The sequence below is a fragment of the Branchiostoma floridae genome, chromosome 13 (genome assembly GCF_000003815.2).
Source record: "Branchiostoma floridae strain S238N-H82 chromosome 13, Bfl_VNyyK, whole genome shotgun sequence".
NCBI classification, from domain to species: Eukaryota; Metazoa; Chordata; class Leptocardii; order Amphioxiformes; family Branchiostomatidae; genus Branchiostoma; species Branchiostoma floridae.
The window spans coordinates 11,987,433-12,007,100 of record NC_049991.1 but is presented as its reverse complement, the minus strand read 5'-3'; the positions used below and the strand labels follow the sequence as shown (position 1 = coordinate 12,007,100).

The following is a 19,668-nucleotide window of genomic DNA, read 5'->3' as shown; positions in this document are numbered from 1 at the left end:
ACCATACTTCCATCCATCTCAACGAGGTTCTCACAGGTCAATCTTATCTGCATTCTGGGATTGGCTCGTCTCATTAATGTCTCTGTCCTTGGGAGTCATTGATTTTGGATGTGTCATTACAGGGAAATAGATGATGTCATGTGATGCAGGCATTCATCAGTGACATTTCCTGAGCTTCAGCCACAAAGGCATTTCGTTTGGGGGTATTTAAAACAGAATAAAAGCTGTGACACAACAGTAGCTAGGTATCACAGGCATGAGAAAAGATGAAAAGCATTTCATTCTATCAAGGAGGTTATAAACTTATATAACCTCCTTGATTCTATCCAACAATTGACAAATCTTCTCAAGACATGCATCAAGAAAAATTATTGCAGAGAGAAGGGTTTGCAGGAAAATAATGGGGATAAGCTGAACCTGGAGAGTTTGGAAATATATCTGATGACAAACATTTCCCCTAATAAAAGATAATGCTGACAGCACTCTCACCTTGGCACCCACAATGCTTCAAGGTCTGTCACCCCAGGAAGTACATAGCTGTGCACAGCTGAACAAATTTCGTTTTAAATCTGTTCTTTTAGTGTAAGATTTCCTGTATGCTGCAGGTTTGACACATTTATATTCAATCGTGTACAAAAAGTTCTTGTATTTGAAAACTGGACAGTCAACCAGCTCTGTTTTGACTACAAATAACAGGGGTGGCTGTGACATGAGTAATGGTTCAAAGGGAAGCCCTAGACTTGACTCAGGATATCAGTTACCTTTCTGTGTTGTTATGCCAGGCCTTTCATTTCCCTTGGTGGGGAAAATGTTTAATATTTATCTTCCAGCATCTTCGTCATTTCCTTCCCCACCTAAAACATGCACTGAAAACAATTCTTAATATAGCACAAAACAATATTTCATATAGCCATCTAGAAGTATTGTTTTTAGAATTAAGAAATTACAACAAAAGATCCATTTAACATAAACCCTATCCTGGTTTATGCTATGTTTGATATGGGTTGGCCCTTTGGACACTACCTTGCCAATGATAGATCTGCTTGGATATCATCTCAGAACATGATAAGTCTCCAGGGAGATGCATCAGTCACCACTGAACAATTTCATAACTGGTTCTGCCCAGAAGTCCACTTTCAACTTTCCAAAACACACTCAAGTACCACAACACACTGAAGTATCGCATCATCTTTCATCCTTTATTTTCAACCCTGCTCAGCCTACAATGGACCTTTGCCATCATAAGGTGATATGGTAGGCTTACTTAGTAGCCTGAGAGCTTAAACCAAGTAGGTAGTCACCACTCACTGGGCATTCTCATCCTTCTATGTAAAGGTGTTACATACATCTACTGTAGAAAGATTATCATAAAGTTTACATTTGATGTTTCTTGTCCTGTCTTGCAGGATTTGGGACACACTCTGAAAGCTATAAACACATTACATATTTACATATAAATCCATGTGATGCAGGAAACATTTATATCTATAGGGACAAATGTTTGATGCATGCACATGTACATACCGGTACTGTACATTGAATATCTAAGTGCTTATTATTTATACACATATGAGAAAGCATTAAATGCTATCAATGGTTAGCATGCAGCACTGTGAAAAGACAACACTGTTTCGGTAATAACAGTGAGAACTTCAACGTTGTGCCTCCTCCTCCTCCAGTTCTTTGTCAGGCTCTTCCTTAAGACTGGGCTCCTTTTCCTCCTGTAGGCTACTTATGTGTTCCTTCTGTGTCTTCATGAATTCATTCCACCTCTGGTGAAAATCAGAGAAGTCCACATACGGCTCTACCAAACCGTCGTCGTCCAGTGTTAACGGCTGGTAAGATCGCTGCCGGCGGCGGAATAGCCTCAGCTCCGGGCCGCTTCTCTCCGTATCACTACTGGTCGTCCCTGTAGTTTGAGTGACGTTTGTGTCAGCTACCTCGCTCATGGTGGCCGAGGGGGACTGTTGTGCCACAACTGGGCTCTGATTGGTCGCTGGAGCTACAACTGTAGTGGTTGGTGAGGTTTCATGCAGGTTTGTAGGAACGGGCTGTTTGGGGGGCATGATAAGTTTGGGGGGAGGTCCTTCATTCTTATGTGGTCTGTATGGAACAGAGACGGGGTTGTACACCCCTCCTTGTGTGGGACTTGTTAAAGAGTTGGGGAACGGATGGTTGAAGTTCCTCACAATAAGCATGATGTCAGGTCTCTTGGCACACAGGCGCGCGTGATCCCCTCCCCGCATGAAGGTGTCGTGGTGAAGTCTCACGACGCGGTCCACCACGGCCTGGGCCACACTGTTCAGGGTGGACTGGTTCCCCAGCTCCTCGGACACCATGTAGGCCAGGTCTCTGTTCACACTGTCCGTACCAGTACACTTCTCCAGGGACTTATACAAGCCTGTCAAATGGAACAAGTTGTTAAGTCAGATTCTTCCTCAAAATAACTTGATATACAAACGTAAAATTGCCATTCATGACAGACTTTAGCATGGTAATAGTATTGACATTAGGTTGTGACAAGGCAATGATAATGTAGCACAATGACTTGTGCTGCTCAGAAACATCATTTCACCCCAAAGCAAGGAATAAATGGACTGATTTTATAACTTTCTGTGTCTCCAAAGATGTTGACTCCAATGCTTACAGTATATGTTTAGGTTAATATTGCTGAACCAACAGTATGTACCATTGAGAAACTGGTTAATGAAAAGATGTTCCTCACCATCAGAAAACAGCATGAGGAAACTACAGGACTCGTCCACTGTGATCCCTCCCACCACGTCTGGCTCTGCTATCACTGGTTCTGCTGTGGCAACACTGGAGTAACAGATCCAACATGAAGTATTAGAAATCAGAAATGGACATCTAAAGGAAAACTATGAAGCTACAAAAGAAAATTGTCTGAATGTCTCAATGATTCACAATAATCACACTTAGTATGATATGAGTAGTTTAGACCTTAAAATTTTTCAGTCTAGTCCAAAAAAAAATATTTGTTGCATTAAGAAACATTGTTGACATACACAATTCATCAGGCAAAGCATTTCACAACATTCCACATTCGAGACATGTCAAAATTGTGTGCATATTATGAAATAGCTTCAACATGGTTTCAAAGAAGGATACCTGCAGCTCAAAAGTCTTACACTTATCCAAAGTTGGCAGGCTGAAGTACATGTTTAGACGCACACATAAAGACTTTGGTTCCTTGATACATTCGTACCAGATGCCATGAATTTTACCTGAGGATGTCAAAGTCCTTGTACCCCCCCTTGAGATGGTAATTTCCCAGCGTGCGGGTGCAGTCCTGGTTGCCAAGGCGACTGCCCTGGCTGCGGATGAGTTCCATGTTCAGCCCCAGCTGCGACAGGCGCAGGGTCTCGTCGGGATTGTCGATCACGTGGTCGTTACTCAGCTGGACCACTTCTAGCGAGGAGTCAGGTTTGGTCTTACACAGCACCGCCCTGCTGTCTCCTGGGAGAGGGAACATAACCACCCGGAACAATTCTTCTGAGGGTTTACGGAAAAGCCTGGGCCCAGCAGGCTAGCCAGCAGACTTTTCTGAGCCCCTTTTGGGGCCCCAAGGCTATGAATGGGGGTTTGGCACCTAATGGATTTTTCAAAGCTAACAGGGTAACGATAACTACTGCTGCTGCTGGGGGCATTGTACAGAAGGTAACTGTTTTTCACATTTGGTCACAGGGGGAGGCAGCAATGAACTACCAGCATCCACAGTTATTTTACATATGAACACAATGTATTCTCTTTGGTTATTCTTCCAGTCAGGCCTACAGAAAGGATGGTTTGGATGAAATTTCCTTGTAAAAAAACTGGGTCAGTGGTAACCCAAGGCAACACTTGGGACCCTAGGGTGGAGGCTGTTTGCCAAAACATCAAATTTGAAACAGATGTCTCCACCATCAAGTGTCAGTGAGCATGGATGCAGGAATGGATGTATGTTATGTGTTTATATGTGTCAACTTGTACCTCCTTGGTGAGGGGGATAGCCACTATAAGTATTGTAGGAATGACTGGCAGTATAGTCAAAGGAAAAGTAAATGTACTAAACCTGGGAGTTCCTGTGGATGTTCATTGATTGTTCATTGTTGTAAACCAACCCCAATGCTCCATGAATATGAGCAAACTGTTGCCTTCTGTCCAATGCACATTGCATGCACTGGAAATATCGGTTACCCAGTTTTAGGTTTTAAAAAATCCATTATGGGCCCAAACCCCATCCATAGCCTTGGGGCCCAAAAAGGGTGGCCTGGCTAGCCTGCTGGCTAGCCTGCTGGGCCCAGGCTTTTCCGTAAACCCTTCTTCTGAGTGTGAAGGGAACTTTTGTGGCTGATATTCATCAGCAAACATTGCAAATACAGTCATTACTTGATGTGGTATGATGTACAACGCTCAACTTATAACAGCAGCTATGACATCTATCTGAAACTAATTATGGATTTCCTGGCACTTGACAGACATATATTGTGAGGTGCTAAAATCAAAAGATCAAGCCGAAAGCCCTACCCACCTCCGTCAAAATGAAGAAATGCAAAATAAAAGTGCAAAAGTTTGATGGATGTGCAACCACACTCTCATTGGTCAAACTTCCATGCTGTCATAGGTTGAACTGTTAGTTGTTACGGACAGCAGGATTAGTATATACAAAAGAGAGTAACAGGGGATAAATGACTGAGGATTTCCTACCTGCATTTGCCACATACAGTTTGTTATTGAGGATGAGTGCCACCACAGCTGTAGTTCCTCCTGTGATCTTCTCATCCAGGGCATGGAGTTTATCCACCAACTGTGGGTACTGCTGGTAAACCTCGTAGTCACTCATACCCTGTAATGTTCACACATGCATAACACATGACTTGTTGTTAACATTTCAAACTCGTAGTGGCTATATGTAATAGCAGGGTGATAACCAGCTAGTGTCCAAACCTCTGCCAATCCCTTTCAGCCTCTTCATTTGCAAAAGAGAATGAAATGACTTGGCAGCTATAATGAATTTAATTACCAGGTTAGCAAAGTGAAGGCTAAGTGTAGCAACTTGAGCATCAAAAATATTCTGATTCAAGCTCTTAAGTCAGCAAATTCCCTGTTACAGGCATGATGTCTTGTTACAGATTGAAATAATTGAAACAGCTTCAGTTTGCACTTTGCACAGTATGAAAGGTAGAATGTTGTCAGCTATCCGAAGCATGAAAACTTGTTAAAACCTTGCTACTTGTGATAGTATCATAAATTTTTGTATAGACTGATAGCAACAGCCTGATGTTTAGTTTATATCTTGTTTACCCACCTCTGGCAGCTCCAACTGAAGTGTAGTTTTCTCACACAAGTAGTCATCAATAGCTTCAAAAAAGGCCTTGTCTACAGCCAGGAAAGCCTGAACATTGGGCAACACAGTGAATTGTTTAGAATCTACAACATGACAGTCTTAAAACATATGTTCAATGCAATGCTACTGTACCATCAACTTCTGTCCTAAGAATCTGGTTCAGAAGGACCATCTATACAACATTACACTCAATGAATCAGGAAGTAAAGAAAATAAATACAGATCCATTACCATGTGAATCTTTTACGTTTATGTACAAATACAAAATGCATTGACTTGACTATTAGAGGACCCTCTTTGCAATACAACCTTCAACAAATCTGACTACCAGCAAACGAACTATGCCTAGGCCTTAAAATCACTTTTTTTCTAAAGGATAAAAATATACTTACACCTGCTTATGCCTGGTGGTAAAATATCATGATTTGACTGCCCCCTCTCTTCCCTGTATAAGTAATAGACCCTTACCTGGTGTAGAGCCATCTTGACATCCCTGTCTGTCTGGATCTTGTCCAGCTGGCCCAGCAGCAGTTCTGCAGGCATGCGCTGGGTGGCAAAGTCTGAGGCTCGGTTCCCATCATGCCCATCAAACACACCATACAGGTACACGTCGCTCTCATGCCTGCCAACCAAACAAAAAGAGGGTTCTGAGACCTAATCATCAAAAGTCTGAAAGTAAGGGTTTATATGAGTAACATAACAAAATCTATTCAAAATTATCAGCATGCTTAATGAGCTATAGCCAGATTGGTCAGCTACAGATACAAAGAAGACATTGAATGTCCAAGTGAGGTTTTAAGGAGCATCATCATCATCATAAGGCAGCAGTAATACTAGCATCAGTTTTTCGGTAACATTTTCAAGACACAAATGCTTTAAAATCCTCTAGTTAAGCAGAGTGTTCCTGTATGTTATAGCCAGGGTGCTGCTGTACCCTCCATAGTTACTGTTGGCTCTTCCTTTTCACTTGTTCATGTGGGTAAGCAAATAAAAGGGGAGAGCGAGTGGTAAGTACGGAGGATAGTACCCCAGCTTATGTATCGTCATCATCCTACTAGTATGAAATACATTTCTGTGACAATATCATGCTACAACAGTCAGCAATGTAAGAAAGGAGTAGAAACAGACAGAAACAATATCCTGACTCCTGGGATTCAAACCTGCGCCGATCCTGGGCGGCCAGACCACAAAGTGACAAACCCAGCATGCAACTTATCACGCCAAAAGGCTGACAGCCATTTGGCATAGTCGGTTTGGTGGAGCTTAAACCCCACTGTTACAGTGCAATAACCTGACCTGAAGTGGAAACACCTGTCCTCGAAGGGGTGTTCCTCCTGCCTGAGCCCGTCCAGCCTGTAGGTCTGGTTAGTGGAGGAGCCCACCCCGGACAGGGGGCAGACTGGCAGGTCATCCGTCCAGCTGGGGGCATGGCCCTGAAATACATCACCATTATGATATGTGTGTTCATGGATACAACTGTACATATGCAGCTGGTCAAACGTGTAACGCTAACTTCAAACATGACTTGTGACAGTTGTTGTCTCAAAGGATGTCCGGATATCCAGATATTGATGTGGACTCCTCCATCAGTTTGCATCACAAAATTATGTCCAGTGTTTTGTCTGTCCTACCAAGGAGTCTTGACCTTTGACCTGTGCTTGTGCAGCTGGTACATTATATGCTTATAAATTATTATGTTGATGTTGTAGGTATTGTTGAAGTAAGGTCATGCATCAGCATGTTCATTGTTATCCCATAAAACTGGCTGAGCAAATACTGGAACCAATCAACATTATTTACCGTTTCAAATTTCACTGTAAATTTAAAATCGGAACTATATGCTATATTGCATGCTATGCCATTGTATGCTATGCACTGCATCACCTCATCACAAGTAGTGATGTTTTTCTTGACATGAGCTAACGTCTAGAGAGAATTAGATGAACAACGACACTTATGCACTGTCTCTTACCAGGCCGCGGGGCGTGGCGGATCCCGAGGAAAGGGTAGAAGACGTACTGGCTCGGTGACTCGTCATTTCTGGCGATTTCTTCACGATTTTCAAACAAAAGGACCAGAGGAGGAACTGATCTCTGCCTCCCAGTCCTGAATTTAAAGTTCAAAGGTTATAATGCCGCGTGCGGAAACGGCATCTAGCGATAAATATATGAGGTGCAGCAATCGTTAATACCTGGACGTTTCCACTAAAATACAGTGATGTTATTTACATCTATTATCTTCATGAAATAGCTCAATAATCATTCAAATTACAATAAATAAGCATGAAATACAATATATAGTATAAAATCACGTATTTCTGTGTCTTTTTAAGTCAATATTTGTCTTTAAATACACTAACTTGTTTCAAAGTAAGTTCTCCCTCTGGCCAAATGTACTATTCCAAAATGACAAGGTCAGAGGTCATTTGAAAGACGGGGCAAACATGCGCGAAAGTTCGATTGTATAACTTGTGTTGTTACAGCTAGAAATTGAAATTATATGATAGTCTATCCTTGTAATCATGGCCTCGCTAAGGACGGAGGTTCTATCAGTCTACAGAACAATACTGAGGACAGCCAGGACTTGGAGATCGCTGTCAGGCAGCCAGCAGGAAACCCAGGAAGAGGTGAAGTACATCAGAGAAGAGGCGAGGACGCTCTTCAAGAAAAACAAATATGTAAGGACTTTAGAGACCATAGAAATGTCGATGTAGATTCTTTTTAAGTTCATGTGAGGTGTGCAGCATTACAGAGCTATTGACAATGTCCTGAAACAGCCTCATTACTCATACTTTGGGTACCTACTGGCTGGCAAAATACACCAGATGATTATTATTATGATTGATGCATTTACTATTGCTATGCAACATTTAGACATCATCCATAATTTTGCTCCAATAACCTTTCGTGGTTTTTTCTTACAGCTTACAGATGAAGAACAAATTAGACAATGTATAAGAGAAGCTGAAACTAGAATTGAACTAGGTGAGTTATGAAGTTAACGTTAACTGTGCCAGTGTCACTGAAATGATCATTTTCAATTAAATTCCTGTCATATCCTCTTACAGGACTTATGCATTATTTACATTTTACACTGATAACATTTGGTGTAATCTGGTTTCAGCACATCATTATGGGATACCATACCCAAGACCAGTGAGTATAGCAAAGAAATTTCTTCTTAGTCAGCTAACATCTACTTGTGCTCAGTTCTAGGGACCACCTCTGCATAAAGACCATCTGGCCATTATGGCTGCCTTTTTAATTTTGGTGGCTTATTTTTCTCTTGGTCTTAGCATTAAGAATTCTGATTATCTTAAGTGGTCAGTATAGGTATAGTACAGGTTTGACTGTTATATACATTGTACTTGTATGTCATGCTCTCTACTGACCATATTCAGTACTGCATGTGCTAAACCCATCATAGATGAGGAAAGATTCACTCAGATGTCCGAAATGAGAATGGCTTTTTGGTACCTTCCTTGAAATTGGTAGTTTTTTAATGGTGTCAATTACATGACAATATCTTTTGTTAGATTACTAAATTCTAGTTTATGCACATACACATGCACAAAAACTGTTTCCTTGCACAGTGCAAGGAAACACTTTTTGTGCATGAAGTGCAAGTTGCACTTCATTCCAAGTCTCATGTAGGAGTGTTATTTAGCTATAGATTGTCAATCACTGATGAATGCACAGAAAATCTCAGACTTTTTTGTTTGTTTACAACATTCTACCAGGTGAACCTGCCCCCCATGGGTCTGGGTGGACCTCAGAGGAAAGGGAAGAAACTTCAGGAGAGACTAAGACATCAGGCCAAGCCAGTTTACCTACATTCCCATGAAGAGATAGAGAAGTAGATGTTACAATGACAGACTATTCTTTATTTGTTTTACAACATCTCTAACTGAAACATACTTATTTTAGTCCTTATCAAACCAGTTTAACCACAAAGGAACAAAGAGGCAGTTGCCTTTACATGATCATGTACTTATAGCAAACTATCACTCCAAAATAAAGGTGTTGAGCAGAAAGTTATGTACATCACAATGTAAAATTGTACTCTGTCTGAGTCTGTCTCAAATGCACACAATCATGTATTTGCTGAGTTCCTAATGTTAACAGAAAGAAAGTGTAGCTATCAAGTATGCCTGCTGACACTATGGTGAAAAAAGATATCACTTGATGATTATTTACATCCAAGATATACTGTATCTCATGAGAGGAGGACAATGAATTTCATGATATGCAAGTAAAATACATGTGTATATATCGTTTAAATGAAGACTAGATAGAATTCAAGCACACATGCTACCAGTAAAATAATATATTGACATGACGTTTCGCATCCAAACTAGTGCAAGTGCAGTAACACTATTGTTACTTAGCTATAAACACCGTCCTAGACTTCAAAATGTAATGTTATGCCTCAAAACAAAAGGTTACAATGTACTATCGGTACATGTATGTATGTGGAGGGGGTAGAAACTAGCCTCCTTCAAATCATCTACAGTCAAACCTGTCTATAGCGGCCACTCAAGGGACTGGAGAAATATGGGCACTATAGACAGGTGGCCACTATAGAGAAAATGTTGATCAATTGACTATGAGCGAGCTACACATGATTTCAGTTCCCACTAATCTTTCTCACCAAGTAACATTGTCTTGATCGGTAAATTCACCGACAAAGACTTGCACTCAAGGCATGCATACCTTCTTCTACTGCGAAAATGACCCTGTCAGGAACTCCAAATCCTCGCAAACTACAATTTCAAACTCGGTGCAGGGTGATTTAAGGCTGCAGTATGGTTGCAATAGGCAGTGTTTCTGTATCAAGGGGACCGGAAATCGTGTGGCCGTGGCCGCGTTGGACAGGTGGCCGCTAAGCCTATTTCTTAATCATTACGAATCCAAGGGACCGACAAAAAGTGGCCACTATATGGCCAGGTGGCTGCTATGCAAAGGTGGCCGCTAATACAGGTTTGACTGTACTAATGGTTTATTTAGATGTAAGTTTTGCCACATTGCAGCCAAGGACTGAATTACGTGGGAAACTTTACCGAGTCATTAAAATCGTCAATAGTTAAGTAACATTTTGCTGATGACCAAGATGGATAAAATACATATAGCGTTACACTAGTTAAAAGATTCTGAAAGCACGTCTTTGAACAGAATCGATCTTCTTGCTGAGCACGCTGGGTAGTCCGGGGTGCCATGCGGGGGCAAAGTACTCTGTTATGGGACGGATGAAGGTGATGTAAACTGTCAAGTTCTTCGGTTGCAAGGTGAAAGTGTTTGAGTTTACAGAGGAGAAAAAGCCGTTGGATGGCTTTTTTATATATAGTGTTAACATGGGTATTCCACTTCAGGTTTGATTGAAGACGTGTTCCAAGAATTTTCATAGATGGTACGCAGTACCGTAACAAGAACCTAGAGGGGCCAAAATCTAATCGTTTCCAGGTGTTATCAAGATCAACCCACATACCAAATATCAATACAATCCATCCAGTCGTTCTCCAGTTAGCTGGTGTTTTCACACACACATACATACGTACATACATACGCACGCTACCCAAAATATAACCTTCTTGGCAAAGGTAAAAAACATGGTTAGATTCCAATGTGTTTTTATTTCAATCTTCTCAAAATATTTTATATTGCATTCCTTCATTGACAAGGTGTCTCTTATATATTAACAATGTCTGCAATAGAGCTTCTACACCATTTCACTAAAATGTTTAACAAATGGACTAAGATACTTACACTTTTTTGCATTGCTTTTCTTGTAAATTATGCTCTAAAATATCGCAGAATCTAAAATCTTATCTGCCCATTCGATGGTCAGAAATACAACTGTAGAATAAACATTACAGCAAGGCACATACTTTTTGTATGGCAATAACCATTCGTTGTGTAGTACAAGACAGGTAAAAAGGCTCCCATTAGAAATGTATTCCAAAAGGCACATTTTTCAAAAGTTACATGTAAGATGACAGCAATATCTAAGGTTACAACAAAATACTAGTACAGTATCTCAAAGTTTCACTTGGCATTTACAATGTTTTTACGTTTATATCAAATCATTTTGAGAAGTTTTGATGATGACTAGAACGACAAATAGTACAAATCAAGAAGAACCTCATGATTGTTTTCTTCACGGGGTACCTTGTGCTCATGTTTATGCAAAGGACCAGATTAGTGTTATATCTACTCCCAATATCTGCAGCTGTTTTGAATATCAAAAACAAGTATACCAGTTTCACAATAGAAGTAGATTTACAGGATGTACAGAATAGAATATCTTAAACATCAACACAATAAGACTTGTGTATTGCTTAGTCAGCATCTAACGTATACATGACAATGTCTGCAACTTCTTAGAGAGTTAACTCTGGTTACTGCTCATTGGTAATGTGTAAAGCAATCCACTCACGATTGGATCCAATTCCCCACCGCACCTGACATCAGCCATTTATTTCATTTTCTTTCCTGCTACTGCTCAAAGCTTGTATCAAAGATGTCTTTGAAATATTACAGAAGATATTCTATGTAACATTTTTTTTAAATCATCCATTTCCTCAATCAGTTTCCATACTCTCTGTTGGGAATAACTCTGCTGAGAGACCATGATCATATTGTTCCAGGTCGTCCCTTATGGCTGTCATCTTTACACCTTGCTCTACCAAACTTGAGGACCCTTTATACAGCGGGTAGCCACAAGTGTGCATAACTATGAGTTTCCCCTCCTCATCAAACCCTGGTGACCCGGAGGAACCCGGGCCAAACACTGACCTATAGGTGACTCTTCCAGGGTCATCCACCATGCGGTAATTTGCTCCCCCTGTGGGCTCGGGATTGAAGTTCAAATAAACCGCAATTGCTTTAATATTCTTATGATCTGAACCTACTATGGGACAGCAAATATTTGCTTCTTGGGGCCTACCTCCTGGGTGCCCAATGATTGTCACTAGTTTTGCCTTGCTGGATGAAGCTATCAAATGTCCGAGCCCTGGAGGCAGCCTTTCAGACTGGTCATCTGGAACGTCCAGCTCCAGAAGACTATGATCTGACTCATTATTTTGACTGGTACACACAACACGTTTCACTTTGAATTCGAACAAGTCTGGGTCATTTAAAGATTTATAGTTGAATTCAACAAAACTTTCACCCCCCACTTTTGCCATTTCTTCTGTTACATGCCTATTAGTCAATACAAACTTGGAGCCAAGTCGGAGGCAAGTACCATAGCGATGGTCATTTTTCTTAAGAACCCCAACAGAACGTCCCAACTCACAACATTTCTCCATCAATGAAATACGGATGCCCGGATTGGCACTGCAAAAATCATGCCTATATGGCTTCACAAACCGATCCAATTTTTTCTTACGTTTCCCTTCTGACATAGGTGAATCTTTCTCCTCTAAGTCCAACTTCAAGAGCTCAGCAACTTGACTCTTGCTTCTATGTTGGATAACCAACCATTCTGTCTGCAGACTCTCCGTCTCACTGCCCTCGCCTGATTTGGCTATTTCTGCCTGTAGATCTAGGTCCCCCCTAGTACCTGAAATAGCTACATCAGGACTGTTGTCTAGTTGTGCAATCACTTCTCCCCATTCTTTATCACTAACTTGTAATGTTTTAGGATGCACTCGACATGCAAAGGTCTTCCCATCATGAGAGCGACACTCATCGGTGAGTTTAGTGTTAATCTCCCCAGTACTATCTTTGCAAATTAGTTCAGCATACCTCACCCAATCCCTTTTAATCCTTTCATCTCTAAGCAGTGCCAATAGAAGTGTATCACTGGGAAGGCAATCAACCAAAATGGGGGAATCAAACGTGTTCGGATGTTCTTTGGTAAGCCACTTGGCCTTATAACGTCGATCTCTAGCATCAAGATAGATCTTATGCCTACCACTGAGCCCAAGCTCATCCTCACTATTTTTGTTAGGGTTTTGAACTTTTCCTAACCTTGCCTCAAATCTACCACCTTCTATCAGACTGCAGGGGCTGCCTATGTTCGGTACCCCCCTGATCGGGTTGTTCTCACCGTATGGATATAGATAAATCCTTGGAAGCTTCTTCTTGATCTTGTCAAGTCTTGTGTCTCCCTGCAGAGCCTCTATGATGGGCTGATTTCCCGGCGCTGTTATGAGAAAATCTTCGTTCAGCTCTGTCTCTGTCAGGGCGACCTTCAGCCGAAACTTAACCTTTCCTGAAGAGTAACAGATAAATCATAAAATAAATAACTGTTACCATTCAAGTTACACTGTACATGCACAGAAAAAATTAAGTTATTCTAATCAAGTAATCCCAAGCGCAGGTGTAGAAAGTTAACAAATCTAATCAAGAACAGGTGAGAAAGATTAAGGGAAACAGGTGATGCCTGCCACGTGTATACAGGGTATAATATGCACAGAACAAAGGAAATCCATCCAGACAGTCCAAGTGAATGCCGAGCGCAGGAAAGCGAGATAGAAGCGGCGTTTCATCTACGAACGTGTCCCGAAGCCCGACTACACCACCCATTCCACCCCGCCGAGGCCACACCGGCACCACAAATTCACTGGAATTTCAGTGGAAAGGTTCTTGTTGTTTTAAGTTCGCTGTACGTATGATGTTTGGAGTTTTTTCTAGATTTTAGCGGGCGGCCGCAGTTTGTTGTCCGGAATTGTCTTACGTGGAAATGGCAGGTTTGTTGCCTGGAATTGTATATATATAGCCCGGACTTGTGTAATGGATATGGGCGGTATATGGCCCGGAATTGTGTAATGGACATGGGCGGATTATGGCCCGGAATTATGTAATGCATGGGCGGTATATGGCCCGGAGTTGTGTAATGTATATGGGCAGTATAAGGCCCGGAATTGTGTAATGGATATGGGCGCTATATGGCCCGGAATGTGTAATATATATGGGCAGTATATGGCCCGGAGTTGTGTAATGGATATGGGCGGTTTCTTGCCCGGAATTGGGTAGATATGGAAGTCTTTTGCCTCCACCTATTTCTCTTTTCTGGCCCTGAGGGGGCGTGCCGGTACCTTGGGCTACCCTGGTCATTCTGAGCCTGTGGACCCCGGGGTGCTGGTGGCGTCTCCCTCTCCTCTGCTTTACTTCTGGCTATTTCTATCTTTGTTGGAACCAAGTAAACGTCAGCCAGAATAGATACACAGCGAATTAGGGAAGGGGGACCCACTAGCACTACGTAGGGGTCCACTTCCGGATAAAGATCTTTTCAAGATGTTGTTCAAAGAATGAGTTTTATAATAAGCCCCCACTGTGTGGAAATGTGATGAAAAGATAACTAAGTTATGTAACTGGAATGAGTGTCGTAATAAAATCAAAGGATGTGAAATGTTCTGAATGGAGTTGGAGGTTTGGAGAAAAGGAACTGAGGTTTGGAGGAGGTTGGTGAAATAAGGGTTGGGAGATTAAATGAGGTTTGGGGGCAGTAATTGGGATTGGGTGCACCAGTGCAATGTATATGTTAACCGTCGCCGATCGATCTGACGTAAACAGTGACATTAGCATGCAGACCCCCATACATCCAATCAGTGCGCTCCATGTTGTGATATACAGGAACACACCATACAACATGCAATTCTGTTCAATTCTGCCAGGGGGCGTAGCTACACGCAGAACAGGTCGGACCGGTTTTTCCGCCCCCAAACCAGACCGGACCGGTAATTCCGCGGTCCGGACCGGACCGGTAATTCCGAACACCCCAATCGTCCACGTCCCACTAACACCCGATATCAATCCCCATACCTAACATGTGAGATGTCTTCTACACTGAAGCGGAGGGATACTTGATTAGGATAGGCTACTATTCTAATCAAGTAATCCCAAGCGCAGGTGTAGAAAGTTAACAAATCTAATCAAGAACAGGTGAGAAAGATTAAGGGAAACAGGTGATGCCTGCCACGTGTATACAGGGTATAATATGCACAGAACAAAGGAAATCCATCCAGACAGTCCAAGTGAATGCCGAGCGCAGGAAAGCGAGAAGGAAGCAATGGCATGAAGAGTAAGAGTTACGTGAGCGGTATTACTAAATGGGTTGGTGAAGGGAAGGAGATGGGGGGAAAGTTTAAAAAAAAACCAAAAAAAACACCCGCCCCGGCCATTTAGTATTTCTCGTTGCTGAGAAGTTTTGCTCCGTCAGTGGAGGACGTCCCACTAACACCCGATATCAATCCCCATACCTAACATGTGAGATGTCTTCTACACTGAAGCGGAGGGATACTTGAATAGGATAGGCTACTATTCAAAATAACTTCGTGCTAATTTTTTTAATAATAGTGGATTCCAATTATTCGTATTACGCCTTTTCGGATAATTCCGGTAATTGCATAGAATTGCGAAATCCCAAACCATTTGCCATTCATTCTATTGTATGAGACTTCGCAGAATTGGATAACCCCCGGTCTCAAACTTCGGGTTTTTGGATAGAATTACGTCAAATTATAGCGAAGAAAATGGGAAAATGTACGCTAAAACTTACAAAATGAGGCCAAAATTAACCAACAACTGTATGTCCGAAGGCATTTAATCATGAAAAGGACCGTAAGATAGGTAGATTCCACCGAAAATCTTGCCAATGCTGCTGCGGTAGCGTGCGAACATTGGTTAGGCGCCATTTTGATAGGTTGCCGCAAGGTATGATGGGCGAACGTAATGGGAACGTCAACACGCTTTTGAGTTCATATTTCCCCTTCAGACAACGTCTAAACTTGGTTTACCCTACAAAATGTGTTTTTACATATCCACTGTCTCATTATTGAGCTGATTTCGGCTGCACTACGTAGATTTTTACAGCGCACGTAACGCAACAGGTCAATGAACTGTGATTTCGCAATCAGCCGCATTGAATGGCGGGATATCTCAAGCCACGCTACGACGCCATTTTAAATGTTTTGAAAGTAAAATTTTCCGTCTTCCACCGCGAAAGACGGCGTCGAGTTTAAAATTTCAGCGTAACTTGTGGACACAAGATGTAAATAAGAAGGTGAAGAGTTTATCTCTCCAATACGTACCGTCATTTTGCTCAAAATTACGAAATCAACATAATTTTTTCCGGCATACAAGCGGAGTTGTGTTTGCCTTTGTTGTGGTTCATGCTCTCGGCAGTGCGAGTCAAGCGTATTTTTCTACATGTTCATTTAGCCACCGACTTAAAAATCTTTATTAGATTTATCAGCGCACGTAAATTGTATAATATCGGAACGTATAATTATGTAAAGCTTGTAACTGGAATCTGTTCGATCTTTTGCTGGCTATTTAGTGATGTTGTAGATTCAAACAGTTGACGACTTCCATTCGTTCAAAACCTGGTTATTAATAACTACTGCTTAGACTACTACTGCTCTAGATGAACGAATGTCTGATTCAAAAGTTTTGTAAATGAAGTTCCGTATTCGGTATGTGTGGTGTTTGTGTCTTGCGTAGTAGTAATCCTATATTTGCCCCCCTCCCGGCTCCCTTCGGGGCGTTAGTGGCCCAACTTCGGACTGTTGGATACTTCGGACTATTGGATAAAATGCGCTGACAAATGAGCTATCCAAATAAGCGAATTCCACTGTATTAAGATATGCTCTGGCTTCATGACCCGAAAAGGATGCAATTATGGACAGCAGATTTCATTCATTCAATCATTGATTATTCATTTACTTGTTTATAACTTCCTGTACATAGAACTGACTTTCCAGCACCCAACTGAATGGTAACGTTAGCACATTAAATTGTCACTGGATTGAGCTGCCCAGGCTACAGAATACAGATTGAATCAAATGATTAATTACAATTGAATCAAATGATTAATTACAACAAACATAAAAGCAAACATACCCGTAATTTGCTTTTCCTTTTTTTCAGGCATCTGGTTCAAAGTTGATAGTTCCTTTTCAACATTCTTGCTTATTTTATCACCAGTTACCTAGTAGGAAGGCAGACATTTATATCAATAGTGGTTAAGAACTTCAACCAGATTACGGCAGCAATCAAGGAGTTGGCTAAAATAACAGCACACATACACAATACACACACGCACGCACGCACACATACATACACAATACACACACGCACGCACGCACACATACATACACAATACACACACGCACGCACGCACACATACACAATACACACACATGCACACATACACATGCAAGCATGCAAACACACACACACATGCACGCACATACACATACACAATACACACACTCACGCACGCACACATACACAATACACACACACATACACAATACACACACGCACGCACACATACACACACACACATATGGTAAGCCCCTTTTGCGGTGCAGCCAAAAAACACCACAAACGTTAACTGTCACCTGCAAAATATTATCGCGGCCATCTTCCGTCGAGTCTTCGTGCTGCCGTTTACGCCACGGTGAAGACGAGCCGAGCCCTCTCGGTGAGCCGGGCTTGCGGCGTTTCATCTTCGAGGCTGATCGTGACCCTACCCGAGGGTGGGAAGTTGTACCCACCGGCATCAGCGGGGTGATTACTTGGGGCCGGAGCGAAGAGTCGGTCCCGGCATTCGGCGAAGGGACTGAGGTTGGGGGTGCGTTACTGCCATTGTTGGTCTCTGTTGTTGTACTTGATCCCATGGAGCCGGGCAGGCTTAATCTGCGTCTTGAACTCGCCGGACCCGGGGTAGCTTCGCCTCCCGCCCCCAACAGTGATAAGGTTGGTTTCGGGGCAGGACTTGGCGTCGGCTTGAAAAACTTGTCGATTTTAATTTGCCGTGGCATACTAACGCACCTTTCCCGACATTTGTAGAGCCCGGGTCGAAATTACACATCGGCGCTCCGGGTCCCTCCTGAACACCGCCTCTCCCAAAGTCTGCACTGCAAACTAGTCCCTCACCACTGGTTTTACCCGTCACGTGACATGCCTAGACCACGATCAGAAAAAAATCCCCTGACTCAGGTGTGGTCCCACGGAACAAATAACCATTGGTTGCAGCAATTCGGAAAGACAATGAAACCGGGCTCGATTTTGTTGGTAATTTCTCGGAACTGAACTAGTATTCGTCTGGGACTCGACAGTCTTCGTGTCGTCGATTTGGAGCAACATTTACAGGTAATTAGTACGTTTTAGCTTGCTTATACCAAGGATGTTTAACCTCCTTGCTTATAATACGTGACGGAATTACTTCACTTTATTCATTTGCTATCATAGGGTAGCCTATCATAGTATCACGTCAGTTTCATTCGCCCCTAACAGTTGATATCTGAGGGCACAGGCATACAATGCCGTAGATGGCGTCACCAATAGCGGCGATGCCTTATAACAGTGTCTCGGAGAGACTTGAGTTCAATAATTGATGAGTATTTTCAAAATGCACAATGTTCATGGTTTTGCTACATTCAATCTATAGAAAAGAGCCCAGGACATGTATTTCGAGGTTGACTATAGGGGATTCCACATAGTTTCGATGGTATCAATACAACATGTACCTGTAGGGGGACTTCCAACAACGCGTTACTCATAATATTACATCAAGTAACAACTTTACGCATACCTTGTATACTAACCAGCAAGCCCAACTGACCGTTGTTTCTGGTACTAATACGTAGCGGTAGTAGTGTCTTGTGAAAGGACTTGCCTGGCTGTAACGTAAGAAGACTAAAAAGGCACGCCTTGGAAGCGGCGCTTGAGACTTCCGCATTGGCAGATATTCCCAGGTGTCACCATTCGTAAATACTTGATACGTTGTTGGCCTGTAGTTTTGTGTTTTTTTTCTATTCCAATACAAAATGATACATGTGCTTCAGGTTTGAATGAAACGTTAGCAGCAACATGTGGCGAGCGGGCAAATTTCAACACGGACAGCCAGTTTCAATCAAAGCCACAGTTTCTATGGACGCTTTTAGTCTCCAGATCCAACGTCGAGTGTTATCCCACGTCAGGAAAAATGCTAACATCAATGCCTTCAAAGTTGTCAACAAACCACCGACCACGTACCACGGGGAAACAGCACACATCGACTTTACTTTAGAGCCAGTGGGTACGTCTTACTCAGATGCTGAACAATTCTACGCCAAACTGAGACAGGCATGGTGCACAGATCCACCCGAAATCACAGGAGACGAGGGTTATCCATGGCTGACAACAAACTCTGGAAAGGTACTTTCAGACAAGGGGAGACGGGCTGCAACACACGATGTCATTTACAAAAGTTTCTCTCTTGGTGCATTCCGTGGAAGAAGCACTTTTGTAAGCCACTATGAAGCAAATCAAGTGTGTGAAAATCAGTTGTCGTTTGAGCACGATAGGAAGGAACTTACCGTGTACTTT

General features: G+C 42.2%; 3 protein-coding genes across 3 annotated transcripts; 1 reads left to right on the top strand and 2 right to left on the bottom strand.

The window, feature by feature from the left end:
* Positions 1-1,178: 1,178 nt before the first annotated feature.
* LOC118429240 (TGF-beta-activated kinase 1 and MAP3K7-binding protein 1-like) lies at positions 1,179-7,502 on the bottom strand. The gene is made up of 8 exons (XM_035839707.1): positions 7,320-7,502; positions 6,644-6,780; positions 5,816-5,969; positions 5,309-5,395; positions 4,708-4,846; positions 3,246-3,477; positions 2,726-2,820; positions 1,179-2,401 (listed from the first exon to the last, which is right to left on the bottom strand). Exons 1-8 carry the CDS (start codon positions 7,383-7,385, stop codon positions 1,653-1,655), a joined length of 1,659 nt encoding a protein of 552 aa, XP_035695600.1. The 5' UTR covers positions 7,386-7,502; the 3' UTR covers positions 1,179-1,652.
* Positions 7,503-7,732: 230 nt separating this feature from the next.
* LOC118429239 (LYR motif-containing protein 1-like) lies at positions 7,733-9,604 on the top strand. Its single transcript, XM_035839706.1, has 4 exons — positions 7,733-8,024; positions 8,271-8,331; positions 8,471-8,502; positions 9,087-9,604. The coding sequence occupies exons 1-4, from the start codon at positions 7,869-7,871 to the stop codon at positions 9,204-9,206; spliced, it is 369 nt and encodes a 122-aa protein (XP_035695599.1). The 5' UTR covers positions 7,733-7,868; the 3' UTR covers positions 9,207-9,604.
* A 1,436-nt stretch (positions 9,605-11,040) lies between these two features.
* Positions 11,041-17,265, bottom strand: LOC118429238. The gene is made up of 2 exons (XM_035839705.1): positions 17,194-17,265; positions 11,041-13,561 (listed from the first exon to the last, which is right to left on the bottom strand). Exons 1-2 carry the CDS (start codon positions 17,222-17,224, stop codon positions 11,925-11,927), a joined length of 1,668 nt encoding a protein of 555 aa, XP_035695598.1. The 5' UTR covers positions 17,225-17,265; the 3' UTR covers positions 11,041-11,924.
* Positions 17,266-19,668: the final 2,403 nt, after the last annotated feature.

Coding starts and splice junctions, on each gene's coding strand:
- LOC118429240 (XM_035839707.1), bottom strand. CDS start 7,385: ATGACGAGTCACCGAGCCAGTACGTCTTCTACCCTTTCCTCGGGATCC. Junction 6,781..7,319: donor CCGCCACGCCCCGCGGCCTG/GTAAGAGACAGT, acceptor GATGTATTTCAG/GGCCATGCCCCCAGCTGGAC. Junction 5,396..5,815: donor TCAAGATGGCTCTACACCAG/GTAAGGGTCTAT, acceptor CCCAATGTTCAG/GCTTTCCTGGCTGTAGACAA.
- LOC118429239 (XM_035839706.1), top strand. CDS start 7,869: ATGGCCTCGCTAAGGACGGAGGTTCTATCAGTCTACAGAACAATACTG. Junction 8,025..8,270: donor TCTTCAAGAAAAACAAATAT/GTAAGGACTTTA, acceptor TTTTTCTTACAG/CTTACAGATGAAGAACAAAT. Junction 8,332..8,470: donor TGAAACTAGAATTGAACTAG/GTGAGTTATGAA, acceptor ATCTGGTTTCAG/CACATCATTATGGGATACCA.
- LOC118429238 (XM_035839705.1), bottom strand. CDS start 17,224: ATGCCTGAAAAAAAGGAAAAGCAAATTACGG. Junction 13,562..17,193: donor AAAGGAAAAGCAAATTACGG/GTATGTTTGCTT, acceptor GTTACTCTTCAG/GAAAGGTTAAGTTTCGGCTG.